General features: G+C 36.7%; 1 protein-coding gene across 18 annotated transcripts in view; it reads right to left on the minus strand.

Annotated features, from left to right (window-relative positions):
• Window positions 1-4702: 4702 nt before the first annotated feature.
• Window positions 4703-20054, minus strand: part of LOC120756121 (endogenous retrovirus group K member 24 Gag polyprotein-like) — a 49189-nt gene continuing 33837 nt past the window's right edge. For 15 of the 18 annotated variants that reach the window (XM_058421632.1, XM_058421627.1, XM_058421628.1 and 12 more), the window contains 3 exons: window positions 17108-17254; window positions 12584-12682; window positions 4703-10675 (listed from right to left, as the gene is read on the minus strand). In XM_058421632.1, the coding sequence (XP_058277615.1) occupies window positions 8760-10469 (1710 nt within the window). In that variant the 5' untranslated portion in view covers window positions 10470-10675; window positions 12584-12682; window positions 17108-17254 and the 3' untranslated portion in view covers window positions 4703-8759. Of the gene's footprint in view, window positions 10676-12583; window positions 12683-17107; window positions 17267-18718; window positions 18919-19266; window positions 19419-20054 lie in introns of those variants that run through there. The other 3 variants (XM_040071905.2, XM_040071904.2, XM_058421626.1) reach the window with 3 other exon arrangements.

Below are 20054 nucleotides of genomic sequence, written 5' to 3' on the forward strand. Positions count from 1 at the left end.
CAGGAAGGGAATCAGATCAACTTAACAGACAATCCACTGAGCCGTACTTGAGTAATAGTAAAAAGAAAAACTGCTCCGTTTTTGACACTTGGAATTCAAAAGTAGTCAATTTTTTGGGAAGACCTGTAGGCTTACAATCCTTATGCAGATGTTAGTAACAAGACAGTTTGCAATAGAAGAAATTACATGTAACTCATGAATTTACGCAACTGATAGTTGTGAAATTACTTTTTTGTTAACTGGTCATCAAAGAACTTTAATCTCGTTATCTCATACTCAAGTGTTTTTTGCAAAAGTAAATTTCATGTGGGAAGGCCACTTGAAGAAGTCATGCAGTTGTTTCAAAGGTTTTTGGGAGCATCTGGAACAGATGCTATAATTGCACATGTGCAAGACTACTGTAGAATTTATTATGGTTTGACCAGGTTTTGATGTTGTTTTACATTTTTCCTTTTTTAGTAAAAATGCCTTTGTCAATTCAGATGTTTTCATGAGTTGGAAAAAAATTTTAATATTTTTTATAATCCCTACAATTTCTTGTTTTATCTATGTGGTCAAATCCAAAAGTAGGATTTATCAGTTTACATACACAGTTTGACGGAAAAAAGAAAAAAAGAAGAAAAGAAAAGAAAAGAAAAAAAAAAAAAAAAAAAAAGAAGATATTTAACCCTCCTCCAAACTTTGACTCATAGCAAGAATTGCACAATAAATTTTCTCTGAAGTGAAAGGAATATTTAAATGATTAAAGTCAGTATTATATTATTGTAGATTTTTATTTTCTGTACTTGTGGATTTGGTCTTCATTTCCTTCAAAAGCTTGAATTTTGTCAGAAGTATGCAGACACATTGGAAATAAAATCAGTAATAATTTACCTAGCACATTAATCATTACCAGCTGTTAATGAATATTCAGTTACTGGCCAAATAGATTCCACTTTGATTATTTCAAGTTTCAATGTGACTTTATAAATTATTTTGCTATTTTCTAAAACTAATTTAAAAGTTAGAAGCAACAGTGGCTAAATTCTGTGATTACAGAGGGGTTGTATTGTCTTGCCTTTAAGGTTAATTAACAGTGACATGGGCTTACCACAATTCCTGAAAATATCTTGGAAACCAAGACACTAAAAGAACTGCAATGCATAAATTAGTCACTGAAGGTGAATCTGCTACTTAGAGAAAATACAACAGATTAAAACAGACTGATAAAAATAATAGTTTTCTGTGAAAATAGATATGATGAAAAATGTAGACTCTCCTGTATTAGCCCATGTAACAAGTACTGTGAGGTCTATTTCCTGATTCAATATAGTTTTACGCTTTTATGTTGTGCATTCTTTCAGTGCCATAACAAAATCTTCTCAGTAAGTGTTAAAAAAATACCTCATGTAAATTCTCTACCAGGAGTACAGTTTTTCTCTCAAAGGCCATTTCTCTAGTATTCTATTTTTTCCTCTGAAATAAAAGAGTGGTTTGAGTCATTCTGCAATAAAAGTAGAAAATTATCATTCCAGAATTAATATTACTTCAATTTGTTACTGCTCTCAGTAAAACCCCTTCTATATAGGGCCAGATAATAGCTCAACAATCTCAGTATTCTCTCTCTCTTCATTACATAATACAACCATGTTCCAATTTTTCTTATTCTGACAAATGTTAGACTAAACACATTGCCACCCTAAAGCACTGCCTTACAGATTTAAATCAAGTGGCACTAATTGAAGTGAAGCACAGGTAATTAAGGAGCCATTCCCTTTGCTACTCAGACTGGATAAGGTTTTCTTTTTGATCCATCATAACCTTTCTGTTAGGGATGTACCAGCCAAAGTTGCAATTGGAAAAAATAAGACAAGGGCAACTAGAACATGATGAAACCTGAACAGAAGGCCCTGTTCTGTGAAATATTTGTTAACCCAATGTGGCACAGTTACAAATGAAAATTATGATTGGCCTGGTAAGACAATGCACAGGACTGAGATGCTGTTTCAGGGATTTAGTTCGGTCTTCTACGTGTCTGAATTGATGAATTTCGTAATCATTAAGCTATTAGGAATATACATGAATATGCATGTTCAAAACCTTATTAGAGAGCCCTACAGTGCTATAGGACAGGTTGAGTATATTATGCCTATCCTTGGGTGAAATTCTGCAGTGATACCCTGGTAAATTGGATGGGAAGTAACAACTGTCCTCACTAAATGCTGGGCATTTTAAAATGCCTTATGGAAAATCAGCAGCACTAGATGCTGCAGGTTTGTTGGTGATTTGACAAGGACTGTCAGCCTAGGAGAATGCTGTGCAGCTGTCATGAGAAGATTTACAATACCTTTTCTATACTCTGCCATGATGCAAATCTACAATTCAAGACAAGTGATGCAGATGGAACACTGCAAACTGCGGCGGGGGCAGTGCTGCCTCAAGTGAAGAAAGATTAAGGGCTCATAAACAACATATGCTGTAGTTACATGCGTGCATCATACACAGCTTACAAAATACACCAAGTCTAAAACAAAAACAGGCAGAATCTACAGCTGGGCACTAAAGTGATGCTGTTGAAGGCATACCAAGCCAGAGGTAACTGTTATACATGCGCTATCTGTAATTTGTTATTTGTTGTATTAATTATGTGTTTGCCAGACAACCAGTGTTTATGTGATTGAGGTTCTTTGTCAGGTGTACATACAACAAAATGTATAAAACGGATGCACAGATTGTCTGGGGAAAAACCAGCCAGTGGATCCTATACATAGAGCCTACTTATGCACAGGAAGCACACCAGAACAGGGTTTGAGCAAACTGCCTTTCATACTTTAAAAAAACAAACTTTCTCTGTTTTAGTTTCTTTTAATTATGTTTGTGCATGCGTGTGTAAAATCCTCCTCTACATTTTTTAATTACAAATGTGGAATTTTAAAATTCAAATGCCTACAAGAATTTAAAATACTTTGGTTTCAGTGTCCTAAACAAGGTATTACCATTCAAGAGTTGCTACATCTTTAGCAGCTTTACGACACTGTTCACTTCCCATTTAGTTCTTTTATGCCTTGCACTGCTCCCTCTCATCTCTCCCTTGAAAATATGCTTTCATAGGAAATACCTCTTTTTGCCAGCTGATTTCAATGTCATATGGGTACAGTTCACAATACGCACCACTTGCATTAAAAATACAAAGATTAGGCATGGGGATAGCCAAGTCTTACACTTCCAGATGAGTGGGAAAAATGTCCTGTGAAATATAATTATGGTCCCTTAAAATGGGCACCTGCTGAATCATACTGAGCTCCAGATCAGAGAGAGCAGGACTGCTTCAGCTATCAAATATCTGCTGGCAGCAGTTTTTGAAAGCTTGGGAAGAGTGGTTTCCCCCTTCCTTCAAACAGAGGTTCAGGCTTCAATCTAAGAAAAATCTTTTTCTGGTTGGTAGAATGCCTGTGTGGAAATGAGTGATTAGGTACTTTTTTACCCCTCAAATCATCCACAAGACAGATTTTTGTCAAATTGCAGTATGTATTCCACTGGTAGCAGCAAACTAAATTTGGAGGCCCCATTTTTCTTGTGTTTTTTTTTTTTTTTTTTTTTTTTTTTTTTTTAAAAAAAAAAAAAAAACACAACTAGATTCTCCATTATTTTTGTGCAATGCACTGTTTTTCACAGATGGTAACTAAATAAATAGATAAACTATTTAAACTAAACTAGATAAATAAAGCCACTCAAGTAAATATAAATAAAAGACATTAATCTGCTTTTCTGTACCTACTCGATACAACAAGCCAGAAAATACAGAAGCTTGTTATCTGTCTTCTTAGAGTCCTTTGTCCATGACTCCTTTTTATCAAATAAGAATTGGGCAGAGCTGCATATGCTTGCATGACTCCCTATTATCCTGATCATCTGTGTACTACAATCTAAGGGAACAGGATTTTGTTACCTCACTTTAATACTAAACCCCAGAATAATTCACATAAATGCAACTTTCCCTCCAGTCACCCACTACCTTTGATTTTCTCTGTCTATAAATTCTGTGTATAATTTTGTTGTTGTTGACATATTTTTTCATTCATTGATGAATTCTGGCTTTTCTCTTTTATGGAATAAATACTTCTGATCTTAAATTGAGCTTTCCTGATCTGAGAACAGTAAAAGCTGAAACATATGTTATGGTTTGCAAAAATAAATATATTTTGTCTCTCTTCTGTGTTATCATGTCAGGGAATCAGATTAAAAACTTGAAAGGATTAAGACAAAATAAAATCCCAACACATATAGCAAGCATAATTAAAGATATTTTGGGGGGATAGGTTAAAAAAAATCATTTTCCATTTTAAAAAAGAAGAATTTTTTGGTATTTAACAGAAACATTTGGATTTATGTGTTCCACTAATGTAAAGTGACACTGATGAGAGTCTGCTAGAGCAACTGCAGTTAAACTACTCTAATTTGTGTTAAGAATCTAGACTGAAATTTATATACCTAGAGAATCCTACTTCAGTCTTATGCAGCTGATAAATCAAATTAAACAGCTGTAATTTTGGAACCATAACCTCTTATTGCCTAATACACTTATTAAACATTTTATAGTAATGCTAATATAGAAGCAGTTTCTCTACTAGTTTGATTTTTCTGCAGTCAGAGTTAGTCAATGACAAGCAATAAACTGCAAGGAGAGGAGGAGGGAAAATTCCTTTATTTGCATCGCTGGCCTCATTCTGTCAACATATCACCCAGATTGCTGGATACACACAGAGATGCATTCTGGCAGTGCTGGGAAGGGACCTGCATTTCCTGCTGTCTATTTCAACTTAGTAGCGATAGGACAAAGCTTCTGGCACATCTAAAATAAATTAATATTGGATTAATTCACTTCAAAAAGGTGTCAAGAAAACACATTGCAGATTCATTCATCACAAGCTTGAGAGTAATATGTTGAAAATAAAATACCATCGTAATTATATTTACATGTATAATTGCCTAAAGCTGAGCCAGATGACAGAATATATTCTAACACTTCGCAACATGCCTTCAATGCTGATTAAGCCACCAGTTCTTAAAATAAATATAGTATTTTCAGTGCTAACAATAAAAGACATTATTTTAAACAGTTTTGTTTTACTTTAGAAAATGTTTTATATTAATTACTAAAAGTTTTTTTTCTTATTGCTGTTGGTTTAAAGTTGTGCTCAGTTACTATTTCTATGCTCTTCACTAATGGTCATTTAGACATCTTCTAATATCAAGAAATACAGTGCAGCAGTGCTATTTTTGTGGTAATAATCTGGGCAAGGACAGCTGTCAAACTTAACTTTATTGCCTTGAACAAAGTATTGCTTGAAACATTTTATAAGACTATAGCAAACCAGTTTATATATAATATAATGCAAGGCCAAAAGGAAGAGCAATAAAAAAGTCTGAATAAATATTTTAGCTTTTCCACTACCTTATTTATATTTTAATATATATTTTAGATTTTTCACTACTTTATTCCACTACCTTATCAAAATAAACAAAACAAATGAGAGCCTGATCCTGTGCCTTTGACCAGAAGAAAAATCTTACCTGTTACAGACACAACACCTGAACTGAAGTTGCAGATCTGGACCCTTTGTTTGGATGTGCCTATAATCTGATATTTTATTGACACTTCCTCTGTCTTCACTAGGAGCTCAAGTACAGTATATTCTGCTCAAGTTAAGCAAACCTGTCAGAATTTCACTGGATGTGGGTGTGGCACATGAATGATGCACAGTCCCCAACCACAGTATAACCAGAAAACATTTATTAAAAGCGTGCACAACTTTTATAATATTTTCACTATCAGGTTAGAGTAACACACGCCTGGATAGCCAGTAAGTATAACTGTTCTGTGTCTGCTAACCAATAAGTAAGCGATCATGCTCCTAATATTCACATCAGCATTTCTTCCTTAAAACAAATGCTTGTATAACTTTTTTTTTTTTTTTTTTTTTCTGCAAACTACAGTGGTTCTGCTACCTGTTACACTATAGAAACTTTGTTACATCTCTCCTGCCTTGACTGAATAGTCCTTGTTCTTAACCAAGCGGTCTTCGTTCTCTTATTCCTATGTGTTCTTTGTTTTATTTCCCCACATCTCTCCCCCTTTTATTTACTAAGCGTTGCAAAGCGAGTGTGTGTCTGCATAAGCATTATCTGCTTTATGTTCTGATTGATAAGCTGTTGAATACAAGAAAAGACATGTGGCAAACATAACATAATCACCAAAAGCATTGTAAGTCCCATTATATCTAAATCAATTATGTGCTTAACCCAAGATGCAAAACTGAAACTTCCCAACCAGGAGAATAGGCCAAAGGGATCCCATCCCAGGTTGTGCTGCAGTTCTCCAGACAGTCCCTTCGGTTCCTGGATGCTTTTGTGAATGGATTCAGAGTGGTCACTCAGGGTCATACAGCACATTCCATCGAAGTCTTCACGTCAGTGTCCCTGGGCTAACAATAAAAAGTCTATTGTTGTTCTATATTGCAGCGTTGCATGATGTAGAGAGGAAACATCTGTTAACAGTCCTGTTAAAGCATTACTGACAGGCTACTTTCCTTCACAAGACAACAGCCTAGTTTATTAATTATGTTCAAGGCATGTGCAGTATCAACAGAGACAACTAAAGAACTAAAAACTCTCTTTGCAGGATTCTGGAACTCAACCTCAGAGTTACAGTCAGGGCCAAATGACTTAGCATCAGGTTTTTTTTGCCTGTGTCATAGCATCCAATTAGTTTTGAGACTGGGATGAAACATGGTTAAACGACAAAGAGTACAAGGACCTCCCACTGCTTTACCTGGAATGCCTTTCCATGCTCTGCTGCCACATATTAAAAATATGTTACGGGTCAGGGTTATTGCATTGGTCCCTGTTGTGACTTGTGAGGGAGCAGTAAGATTGCACCCGGCAGAGGCACTGGTGAATGCCAGTGCTGCTTATATCGACTTCTGTCTTGTCTGTGCTTGGATCGTTAGTGTAATTAAGATAAGAACATACAGGAGCTTTTATAGAGCCTAGTACATCCAGTTCTTGAGGCTGCAGTGAGAGAGCAGGGGTTATACTTTTCTCATACCTGTATTAACATAGCCCAAATACCATCCCACAGACTGGCCAGCAGTAGTTTGCCATGATCCCAAACACCACCATGACGATCTACGCTCACCTGGAATTGTACATGTGCAACTTTTGAGTATACAACTTGTTCCATTCATCCTTCATTAAAGGATTAAATGCCAACCAGACAGGTTTGTATATACATGACCAGTCCTAGTGACCCATTTCAAAGTGCATATTGGTTAATTTCTTTGGTTAATGTGAGCCAAACATTAACCGAATGGTCTTTGTTCCTAATCATTTTTGCAAATCATTTACTGTTTTAATGGAGGTCTACAGCACAGTGGGCGGAGGAAAAATTTTCTGTTCAAATAATAGAAACCCTAGGTACTTCCAAGGCGGGACACTTTGAATTTTGTATGCTGGAATACAAAGACCAAATTTGTTAAGAGAAAGACCCAAAAAGACAACACAGTTTTTCCATATAACAGAGTCATCTGCTGCTAGCAGTATATATTCTGTATGATACAATAGAACCACTGAAAATTGCTGCTGCACCAGCTGTAAAGCACTTGTGACCACAAACCAGCATATTGTAGGACTGGTTTTCATTCCTTGTGATAACACAACCCACTGATGCCTTGCACTATTGTTCAAGGATGGTAATGAAAAAGCAAGGTGAGCCGCATCATCAGCGTGTAACACAACTGTGAAAAAACAGTCTTTTAAATCAATAATTAACAATTCCCAAGTTTAAGGAATCATTGCTGGATTAGGAATTCCAGGTTGCTGTGCACCCATCGGGGCTATTACTGCATTGATAGCTCTCAGGTCTTGTAAGAGTCCCCACTTGCCAGTCCTTTTTGGAGTCACAAATATTGGGGTGTTCCATGGGTTAGTGGAAGGAACTGTATTTCCCAGATCTAATTGTTCTTTGACCAGTGTTTGTGCTTGTTGCAGCTGTTCCCCTCTGAGGGGCCATTGATCAATCCACACAGGAGTATGTGTTCCATGTGAGTTTAAGTCTCGCCTGCTCATCAGTGACAGCTTTTAAAAATTTGCTGTCAATATCAGTTTCCACTGCGATAACAGATCTCTTCCCCAAGTCTACATGCAGCAGAAAGCACATACGGTTTGAGACATGCTTGTTCCCCCTCTGGCCCATACTCTGTGAGTTCTTTAGCTGACTGCTGTGGCATCTGCTGACTCCGATGCCTGTGACGATCCCTGCTGGAGTTGTTAAGGGCCGTGTGCGTGGCCGCGTTTGCTGATGATGGTTGTCTGCTCCAGTATCTGTTAATCCCGAAAAAGACTTGCTGTCTATAACACAGGTTAGAAAAGGTTGTTGTACTGAAATAAGTTTAGGCCAGCAAATGTTAGGAGTGCCTGTACTCCCAAAACCTCTAGTGTTCCTGTCAGCATTGACAGATGGTATTGATTGCATGTCCGGCAGTACAGGGAGTGGTATCAGCTGAGCAATGCATGCATGATCCTGCTGGGATAGTACAAGGTGGGTTAGGAGTCCAAGCTATGATATTTATTTCACTCCTAGAATCAGAGTTGCTGATTCCTAGTGAAATGCAAATACCACTTTTAGATGATGATGATTTCCCAAGTAGCAATGCATGTCATTTAAATGGAAGGGCTCCATTTGAGCCTGTAGTTGCAAGGTGAACTGATGAGTCTGTCACTTATTGTGCTTGTGGTGGAAACTGCCAAGTCCAAGCTGGAACTGCCTGAGGTTCTCCTAATGTAACTTGAGCTGCGTGGGTTTGCTGTGGCTGGATCCTGTTTTGTTGTGAGGTGCTGGATTTTGTGCCACCCTTCAATTTTTGCCATTGTGGCAGAGGTTTGCCGTCTTTGTCATACTTAGAATGGCATTCATTACTCCAATGATAACCTTTCTTGCATCTGGAGCATACTTTACTAGGTTTTTTATTCCCTTGCTTATTCTTTGAACACTTCTTTCTCACATGACCTTCCTCTCCACAGGCAAAGCATTTAATTGCTGCCCGAGCCACCTGCAGCTGTTTAGCCAAGGCAGTCGCTAGTAAATCTGCTTTGTATTGTTCTGTACCAATATGTGCACAAGTTTTGATAAAGTCAGTTAAGGAAATACCAGGTTTGTCTTTTATTTGATCAAGTGCTTTACGACAGTCAGTATTAGCATTTTCATAGGCTAAGGATTTCAATAAAACTTCTGCTGCATCTGGTAAATCAATTTGCCTGTTCACAGCAGTTTGTAAGCGATCGATAAAAGTAATATAGGGTTCTTGGGGTCCTTGCCATACGGTGGAGAAGCCATGTTCAGCTCTGTTAATGTCCGGCACCCTTTCCAGAGCTCTTATAGCCAGATCCCTCACTTGGTTATACGTCTCTGGGGGCATCCTTAATTGATCTCTTATGGTTGTCTGAGCTCTAGTCCCTGCCAAATGATCCTTTGTTATCCCAGAATTACCAGTGTTCATGTTAGCCCATGCTTGATTTTCACATAACTCTTCATACTCTGCCCACCATACTGAATATTGTCCTGTTGTCATAATCAATTTAAATAAAGTTTTCCAGTCGGCAGGCAACATAACATAGTGTTTTGCTATAGCTTCTACAAATCCCATTGTATAGGAAGATTGCAAACCATTTTCTTTGACAGATTTTCTTAATTCCTTAACCATTTCATAAGAAATTTGCTCATGATGAAGCTGATTGCCTTGATAGACTGTGGGCATAGCATGGAGCAATTCAACATCCCCTTGTTCTAATGCTCGTCTCCGGCAGGCGTCTAAAAAGTGTTTTGGCTCAGGGGACAGCAGAAGTTCATTATCAGTCATATGTCTTAAGGGCTCGTAGGGTGGGGGACATGACTGCTGTTTTAGCACCTTTGTGTCAGTAGATGGTGATGCAGCCATAGCTTTCAGCGGCTGAGGCTTTGTAGCAGGATATAAATCACATTCCTGTCTTAGATCAACAGCTCTTAGGTTCACAAGATCACCCTCTAATTCCTCCCCATTAATTCCCTCCTCCACTTGCAAAACAACTGAATCAGGACGTGAAAGCGGTGCTGTGAGTGCATGGGAATTGTCTGCAGATGAATTTACGGCTGGGTGTGATATTTCTTCCGAATCGCGAAAAGCTTGTAGTGCAGAATAAACAATCTGCCATGCAATGAATTCATCGGGGTAAACCTCATGACTGTCTAATTGATGAGACTTTAGACACTCCCCCACTCGCTTCCAGTGATGGAGGTCATAGCAGCCGTCGGGGGGATACCAAGGACAATGCGTTTTCACCCATATAAGGAGTTGTATAAGCTTGCTTTCTTGTATTTTATAGCCTTGTTCCTCCACAATATGCAATAAACAGTCCTTATGGAGAGTTTCCAGTTTGCTTATATTATTGCCCATTTTTATGGGGAGATTTTCCAGACCACTTGCAAGGCTAACCTGTTCCTTAGCCAGCTGTGAAAGGCCGTGCTCGGCAATCCTTGAAGCCCACTGTTGGTACAGTCGGGATTCGCCACAGGTCTGGGATCACCTGGGATCTTGTGTTTTCCTGTTCAGGCATCTATTGGTGGGATACGAATGATGCACGGTCCCCAGTCACAGTGTAACTAGAAAACATTCATTAAAAGTGAATATAGCTTTTATAACAGTTTCACAGTCAGATTATAACAACATGCACCTGGTAAGTATACCAATAAGTATAACTGTTCATGCATCTAGTAACCAATGAGATCACTTTCCTAATATCCATATCTGGTTTTTTTTTTTTTCCTTAAAATAAGTGCTTGTATACAAAATTTTTCTGCAAACTACAGCGGTTCTTCTATCTGTTACACTTTATTAACTTTGTTACATCTCTCCTGCCTTGATTGAATAGTCCTTTTTCTTCTTAACCAAGCAGTCTTTGTTCTCTTATTCCCGAGTGTTCTTTGTTTTCTTGCCCCACATCTGGGCATGAATTTGGATTTACTCCTCTTGTAGTTATGACAGGCAGATGAAATACAGATGCAGTAATAAAGATACCTCCAGCAAAAAACTCTCAGCATATTTAGTAGCTGACCTTTGTACATTTTACAAGTGAAGACCATAAAAATCTTATTTGTCTGAAGTACTTAATGTCCTATGATTTAAACTAAGCAATCATAAAAGCCTCTTAGAGATTCTTAAAAGCACTGGAAAGTAAGCTGAAAACGTCAAATTAATAATAGTTCATAACCAGTGTCCAAGGCAAAGAATGACGACTTTAATAAGATTAGGATATTCCCAAGGTCTTTCTTCCTTAGTCTGCTACTTTAAGTCATAACTACTAACAGTTCAATAATTACAGCTGATGGTATTGTCATACAAAACTTAGGTGGAAAACATATTTTTAAATACACTAAATTTATCACACACTTGAGCTCTGGAGAGAAAAATTCCACACAGCCAGTACTCCAGAGAAAAAGATACTGCACACTCTCAGCTGGCTCATTTCAGAAAGCCCTCAGGCCCCAGATCTCTCCCTCCTAACCATCAAGATTGAAATGGAATACAAGGCATCAGAAACTCAAAAATGCACTTGGGATGCAACCCTCTTGGGACTTCAAATGTTAACATGAAAAATCTTCAACCTTGGGCTACCAGGCAGCTGAGACAGACAGCAAAACATAGTGAGGAGTCACACTCCCTTCTGCTATCTCTCCTTGCAACAATAACACAAAATTACACTCAACCAGCTGCAGGCAACAGATCATTTATGCAAGTTGCCCAACGTGCCACACGTAACCCATTAATCTGTCTGGCATCTCACAGATATATGCCTGGTGATTCTCATCAGGGAGTTCAAACACAGCATGGTCTCATTTCCATGGCCATGGAGCTACCAGCTGAGCACAGGTCCTTGTGCTGCACCTCTGGTCAGTAACTGCACAGAGCCTCCGCAGCCTCAGGGACAGACCTCACCACCATCCAGGGGAGCAACACCTTCTTCAGAGCTCCTGCCCAAACCCACCATGATAAATTAAATCTGCAGGGGTCTGCCTTAGCGAATCTCGCCTTTTGATCACATACTTCAGTCGTATAAAAGGAAAGCAATTGCAAGTCTTGTTTAGCTGCAACTGGGTATAAATTGTGCTAATGGTAACTCAGGTCACCTTCCACTCAAACTCTCAATAAAGCAGATTGTGCATTCAAATAAGTACAGGAGTCAAACCAGAGCCCTGTGAAACACAATGCAAAAACAGGCAAGAAAATAAGTGGGTTCAGGAATATTCTGGCACCACTTGTCATCCCAGGTAGTTTAGGAAAATAAACCAGTCCCAAAGAAATGCAAGGCTGAAAGAAAAATCGTAAGTTCATCAGTTTGATACAACCCTCTATTGTTTAAGCCTTCAGGGTGTTCTAGTGTCATATTTCCATGCTTTTCTCCCTCTACAACCAGAAAACATAAACTCATGCTTTAATTAAAAAAGGGCAAGGCAAGATATCTACACTAATAAAATACCAAATTTCCAATAGCTGGAAAAAAGAGCAATTACCTCGATACTTGAACTTCAAACATGGGAGCTGGCAAAGTGGGAGAGAGATTGATCGCACTCTTCCTATTTCTAGTTTATCAGTTGAAGAATTATCTGTATCTGCAGTGTCAGAGAGAGATAATGCAAAAGGTGGTCAGGTAAACAGCTATAAATCACAGGAGCCATCATCTACTCATCAGATCCTCATTTTATTTTATGCTGTATGGCTTAATTCAAAGCAAGAGTCTTCTGCTATTTTAATCTGAATTTGGGTCATGGTAGGAATTTACAACATTTAGAGCAAACTCTGTGAACAGAAAGTTTTTTTATTATCTGGGAAATATACTCTTTTGTTGATAATAATCAATGATACATACTCCTTACATTCTTTTTTTTTTCCCTTCTAATGAACCATGTTATTCTTTAAAAAGATATGTTCAATACACTTAAGCAGGAACTCCAAATTTTCAAACTCTGCCCTGTAGAGTTCTTTAGAGAGATCCACATTTCATGTGGATTTTGCTATTTACTCAGTCATGAAGCTTTGTTATATGTTTATGCAATAAAAGAGTTAAACCAGATTAAGGCTGTATTATTCCTACAATGTTTTCAGGCATTCGGCATACAGGAATGAAATATTAGTTGCATAATTTAATAAATGTTTCATTCGATAGCCATCATGGTTGTGTTTTCCTGGTGAATAATACCTAGAAGTTAGCAGTTCTATTATGGATGGGAATGACACCAAGTTTGCATTTATAAGCCCATCAACAAATGAGAGATCAATTATTTTAAAGATCTGAGAAGCAACAATTTCATGATAATTGTTTAATTTATCCTCTACCAAATACCTGTACTCTGACACTTTGCAAAACACGATAGCCTGAGATTTCCTTCTATTCTTTGGAAGTCAGCAGTGTTTGCTTGTACATCCTAATCTCTCCTCCATCCAATTCTCATTTATTTCAGTTTACCTTGACCCCAATCACTGCAACCAAATAACTGAAGAGAAACTGCTTCTTTTTTTTTTTTTTTTCCCAAGATTTTTGTAAAGAGGAAGAAGCAGTTTTCTCTCCAAAGCTCCAGGCTTACCAGCCAGCTGTTAATTTACTGTGACTTCCTTCCCTAATACTTAAATTGGATGCATGTTTAACCAGGGAAAATATTGCAAAAAACAAAGACAAGCACCGCTGGAACAATTTCTTTACATGATGCTAAGGAATTTTAAATAAAAATAAAAAAGCCACGCTCATTTTGCAGGCAACGCCTCTATTGATGTGAATGTGTGAATGACCATTAGCATCCCTTATGCATGGAATTCTGCACCCACTGCTGCAGACACCAGGACTCTCGCTCCCTAAGCAGCTTCCTGGACTGTGCAGGAGCAGCCACACTGCGCCAACACCTCTGCTGTGGGCAAAACCTCCCCAGGGACAGGGAGCCTGCTCCCTGTACTGGTGCACCAGTGTGGTTTATCGATGTGACCACCTGCTATCACATGACAAAGAAAAGCAGAACAGAAAAGAAACTCTCTTCCAGATTTCTCAAATGTAATGGATCCATATCTTTCAATATTGGGGGGTAGGAGGTAGAATATCACACTACTGGGAGTGCCTGAGAAAGGAGAGAGAAAAAGTCTTGCATTTATTTATTCCAAACCAGACATTCAACAAGATTTCTATACTGCGAGGAATTTCAAACCCCCACAGTAAAAGTCAGCATTTAAAGCATTCTTTTCATACATGAGGAATATAAAATGGTGCCTCAATTTTATGTTGAAAAGGTTAAAATTTATGCAGATTTACTTTGATGCTGGGGGAGTCAACAAATGTAATATATCTTAATTTTAAAAGATAAAAGAAATAATAAGTTAAACAGTAAAGAAAAAAAATTGCATATCATATAAAGAGAACATTTTGCTAGATTTAATTTAGTGGGGGACTGTTTCTCATGTATTTTATGTAAATACATTATCTGAATGTTTTCAATCTCATCCATTATATTATTGTTTGTAGATATAGCAGATGACTTTTACTTCTCAAGATTAATCAGTGTTTAAATACTCACTTTAAAGTAATTAGAATACTGATCATTTTGGAAATATTCTGCATTATAGGAAATATCTAGAAAATAAATTTATTTTATAAAATATGCTTTAATGATAGAAAATTATAATACGAACATTAACAACCAAACATGTTGAATCAGACACTGAGACATTAAAAACATTTTTCAGAAAAAATAATGCCATGGTGGCTGTTCTTGGATTTTAAAGATACATCTTGGCTGTATAAGTTTCACCCAGTTAATTAGAATGACTAACAGGCTGAACTGATAACAGCAATTACTTTTTCTTGCCACAGCAGTAGTTTACTTTCTTTTTCTACATAGTTGCTTGTGTTTCTTGTGTGAAAGCAACACACACGAAAGAGCACTACGGAACTGGTTTTCCATGAAGAAATCCTACCTAACTATTTTGTTTTTACTAAAATGAAGTATTAATCATAAATATGTTATTTGGTTTTTGGGGTTTTTTTTGCATCTTTCTGTGTATTATCTTTACTTTTCATTGTAAAACAGATCTGCAGGGTTTTCTGTGCGATCAAAAAAGAATCTGGCACAAAATATGGAACTTTTTAGTGTATTCAAGTATGCAGAGCATATTTCTAAGTAAGTATCATAGAATTTGTTATCTCCATGTAAGTATAAGGAGAAGTGTAGCATCAGTAGATTTTTCAGATGTATCTATTTAAAATGCAAATATGTGTTTATGTGAATATAAAGGTCAATGTCTATAAAAAGCCTTTTAAAAGCCTCAAATTCCCAATTATTTTTTCAAAGATTCCTGGAGCTTCTTTCATTCAGATCACCTTTCAATTTTTAATTTACTTTATTAAAATCTCAATAAGTCATCATATTGTGAACTTCTCTATCTGGAATTCATTAACATATCAGAAGATAATTTATCAACCACATCTCGTATATTGCTTCTCATACATCAATTTGTCATTCTCTGCTTTCATTCTCTTTTATGACTAAGAAATCTTATCTCATTTCAAACTTCTATTCATCCAGGACATACAAATTTTGACAATTTAAAGTCATCTAAATGCTTAAGTTAACTAAGTTTACACATGACAACTTTTTAAACTTTTGTGCTTGACAGCTGAATGTCTTAAGACACCACGTACTGTTCGAGGACGCAGAGGTATATTTTATGGAATTCAGTTAGAGCATGCAGAATATCATTATATGAGAACTCCATATGGATTAGCAGAAACTGGAAAGTCACAGAGACTTTGCAGCATTTAAACATACTATTGCCTAATTCTGAAAAACACAAAAAAGCCAAGTCTTGTGTACAACAATCTTAGTAGGCAAAATATAGTCCCATTTTAAAACTTTGTAATATAAACAGAGGAATGAGTCCATACATATCTGATAAAACCCATCAGCAAGGATAATAAAAAGTATAAGATTTTGTAATAGCACCTTCTCAGAAGGGAATATAAAAAAAATTATGGAATGGAGACATAAGTAGAAACAGAAAAGGCTGTAGATAATCTCTCCTAACATTTTGCAAGACTGCAACTATGAAATACAGTTGTGAGAAACTATGAGCAATGATCAGTATAACATTCATTCCACCTAAATTTTCATGCTTACATTTTAGCTACCTACCTATAAATATTGTCTGGTTTTTTGTCGGGTTGGTGTTTTTTGGTTTTTGTTTGTTTGTTTGTTTGTTTTTGTTTTTTTTTTTTTCTTTTTTTTGTTCAATAAGATACTTCTTATATGCAGCAGGGGAAGAAATATTCACTTATAGAACACGGTTCATCTGACCTATTTTAGACACCTATGCAAAAGAATACCAATTATGCCCTAAAGGAATCTGTTGCCATTCACTGAAATATACATAAGAGTTAACATTTTCAAATATATGCACTGAAAATGTTTAAGTTCAAGAAGAAGAATCTTACTCAAATTGTTTTCAATGAGAAGAGCAAATGAAAAGTGTTTATATAAAAACTTGGATGAAAACAACCATATTGTCTCAATGGCAACCAAAACCATTGTTGTGGCCATAAATAATTGTGGGAGTTCAAGCAGAATGTATTCTCTTTAATTCAAATTAATTTTTTATTTGCCATTGTGCTCAGGGTCCTTGCTTTTAAACATGTATCTGTTTTATCCATTCTGCAAACTATACATAGGAAAAAAATTTTACTAATTGCTGTTAATGAACCCTTAAAAGCTGCTATGATCATCTCCTGACTTGCCTCAATGACCCCCTGAAACAGCAAATATCAATATTGTATTCCAGGGAAAAAAAATTCCTTTGGCCTTCAATGTCACTTTATCTCCTTGCTTCACACATTGAGATGCAGCCTAAAGGAAGACAGCAGTCATTTCTTCCCAATCTTCTCACTTCAATCAAATCCCTATTATTTGCCTTATTCAGACTGAATTATCCTGGCTCTTTTCAATAACTCTGTGTCCCTACGGAAGCTCTACTGTACCCTTAATCAACTTCTTTACACCTACCTGGATGCTTTCAGCTTTATCTTCCAGAGGCAGCTGCCAGAGGAGGCTCTGGGATCACAAACATGCACAGAAAACATAACACTGTTTCTTACACAGGGTTTCCCAGGCTGCAGCGAGCTTGTGCACGCACCGGTTCATTCCTCCAACCTGAAAAACAAGCTGCTCTTGTGTCAGTTTATAGACTGCAAATAATCTTCTAGATTACACAGAAGGTTGCAGAATCTGTGGAAGTTTCAAATGACAACACAAACTTATAAACTCTTGTAAATAAAATACAGCCACAAGAACAAAGGGGCAGTCTGTCAAAGCTCATATTTTACAGCTTTGGGGGAGTAGTGTGGGAAAATACTGTGAAGAGTATGACAGAAAATGCTGCCCGAGCAGGCACAGAGCCGAGCGAAAGTGTAAAGATCACGAAGAGTTAAGAGGAAAGAACAAGTGATAGGAAACTAAAAAAAAAATGTAAAAATTAGTTGGTGTACCTGTCTAGGAGAAGTAGTGTTAGGAGAAAGACAATGAGTGATCAGACACATTTTATTCTGGTAAAAGTATCAGAGAAAATTAATTCTGACAAAGTCCATATAAGATTTTGTTCTGAATCCTATGAAGTTTATCTAAAGTTTATCTCTTCTGCCCTCTCGCCTCCTCACCAAAAAAATGCACAATGATCAAATGGGACCCTTTGCTGCTTTAAATCAAGCTGGATGCCAAGAACAAAACATTAAAGAGCAACTTTTCCTGGACAAAAATATAACTGCCTTTGTAAAGTTTATTAATGTTTAGAAGGACAGAGGTGGCATAACACAGCTGAATGATCTTGGAGGTAAAACTATCACTCAGTCTTGAAAGACTTACTACATATTTTTCATATAACGTTAATAGACTATTTGGGCCAAATCAACCTGTTGATATCAACCTAATTACATGAGGGACAAGTAATTCACATTTTCTTGAAAAATTTACAGATATCTAAAGTAAAAAAAAAAACAAACAAAAAACACTAAGAATTTTGTCATAAAGCTTCTTAAACAGATTCTACATGACTGCAGGAAAAATAAAAATAAATTTTTAAGAAAAGGAAAGGTAAGGTTAAGAGAGAACTGTTCATGAAAACAACAATTTCCTTTGAATCAAAGGTTTTTAGGCAAATTTTGTTGCACCAGGATGACATCAAGTGGCTACTCAAGCCAATTACTCTACACTTGCTGGAAACAGTCATTATGATATCTCTTTAATAAGCTATTCCTACTTTATAAACATAATTGTATTACCAACAACTGCCTCTATTTCAAATTCAAATTTTGCATGTCTTCCTTTCAAATCCTCTGTACTTTCCTCAAGCCTTTCTAAAGAAATAATAAACCTTCCAACTCATGGAATAAATTACTTTTCATATAATACCTTTGAGTTAAGGAAATCATAAATGCAGACTTCTGTGGATTTAACAGATTTATTAAATTTTATAATAACTGGAATTATTAGACTTAGCTAATCATTCTTTAACTAGAGGAAAGAAATTAATCCTTGAAAGATCTTCTTGGTATGTAAAACATGATTAGTAATTGAAAGCAATCTCATGTTTTAAGTGAGAACAATCAGTCACTAACCCACCTCACCAGAGACATGAGAGAGCTTCCGTCACTGGGGGTTTTCAAGATGTGGTGGGACAGGTTGGAAATCATCTCATCTCTGCTCCCTTTCCTATGAAATGCTGGACCAGATGACCTTTCAAATCTTTCTTGCATAGGCTGTTCTGTGATTTTGTATTTTAGACAACAAACATCTGTGGCTTCTATAAACTTGTATTAAGGCTATAAAAATATAATTTTGAACTAGTTAATCGATTAAAATTTCAAGCACCTTTTGACTTTAATAATAATATGGTTCATTACAATGTGTATTTCTCAAAATTTTATTTCAAGAAATTTCTATCTTCCAATATGGCAGTAAGGGCTATAATCCAAAATTTAATTTGCAGAAAATGAAATATTTCCAAGTATTTAAAAGACAATCTCTTTAAAACATAAAGGATGTGATCTTACAAGTTTACATTTCCTTCCTAGACGCTGCACAGAATTTAAGTCTTCAAAGAAGAAAAAATTGATTTATAAATAGCAGAAGTAATGAAACCCTCCTAAGAATTTTTATCCTTTACTCACCTGAAGAACCTCACCCTTATTCCAAAGAACCCGGTTATATTATGCTTGCTTTTCATCAATGTTTTTTTGAATAAATCTCCAGCATGTGGTGCCACAGATCCCATATGAATTGAAGTATATTACAAATTTGCTTGAAAATAGCTGTAATTTCAAAAGTTATTATGATTGCAATGTCCAGATGAAGAGAAGCAGGGACAGCATTGCCATGAAAGCCCTGTCTCCTGAAGAAGGTAGTAAAAACAAAACACACACACAAAAAAAACCACCCCAAAACCACAGCCACATCAAAACAAAACAAAACAAATCTCAAGCCCTCTACTATTGCCCTGAACAGCTATCAGTTTTTAAGGTGACTGTTTCCTTGTCTCTCTTGCTCTCCCAATGTCTTATATGAATTTATTGTAGACTAAAAGTCTTCCACATTCCTTTTTTCTTTCCTTTTCACCAGGTCTAAATGCACTTGAAAAGATTACCTGTTGGGGTGACAGGTTTTGGTGTCAGGGAAGAGTTAAACCAGCATCTGTCTCTCAGGACAGCCTGTACCTGAGACAGAACTGGAGTTTCTGCTTCTACAGCAACACAGAACTGTACACTCTTCACGCTCCTTTACCACGGCTTTGGAGAGAACAATGGGAAATGTCAAGAGGACAGATTTATTGTAGGACTGTGATTACATCTGTGAGCTGTAACCAAAAAAAGCTCTTAGGAGTAGAGATAGACACACTGAGCACTTCTGAATGAATCTCAGATTCACTCTCTGCTGCTGGTGGGTGTCGTCCCATCATGTG

The sequence above is a fragment of the Hirundo rustica genome, chromosome 8, assembly GCF_015227805.2.
Source record: "Hirundo rustica isolate bHirRus1 chromosome 8, bHirRus1.pri.v3, whole genome shotgun sequence".
Taxonomy (NCBI): domain Eukaryota; kingdom Metazoa; phylum Chordata; class Aves; order Passeriformes; family Hirundinidae; genus Hirundo; species Hirundo rustica.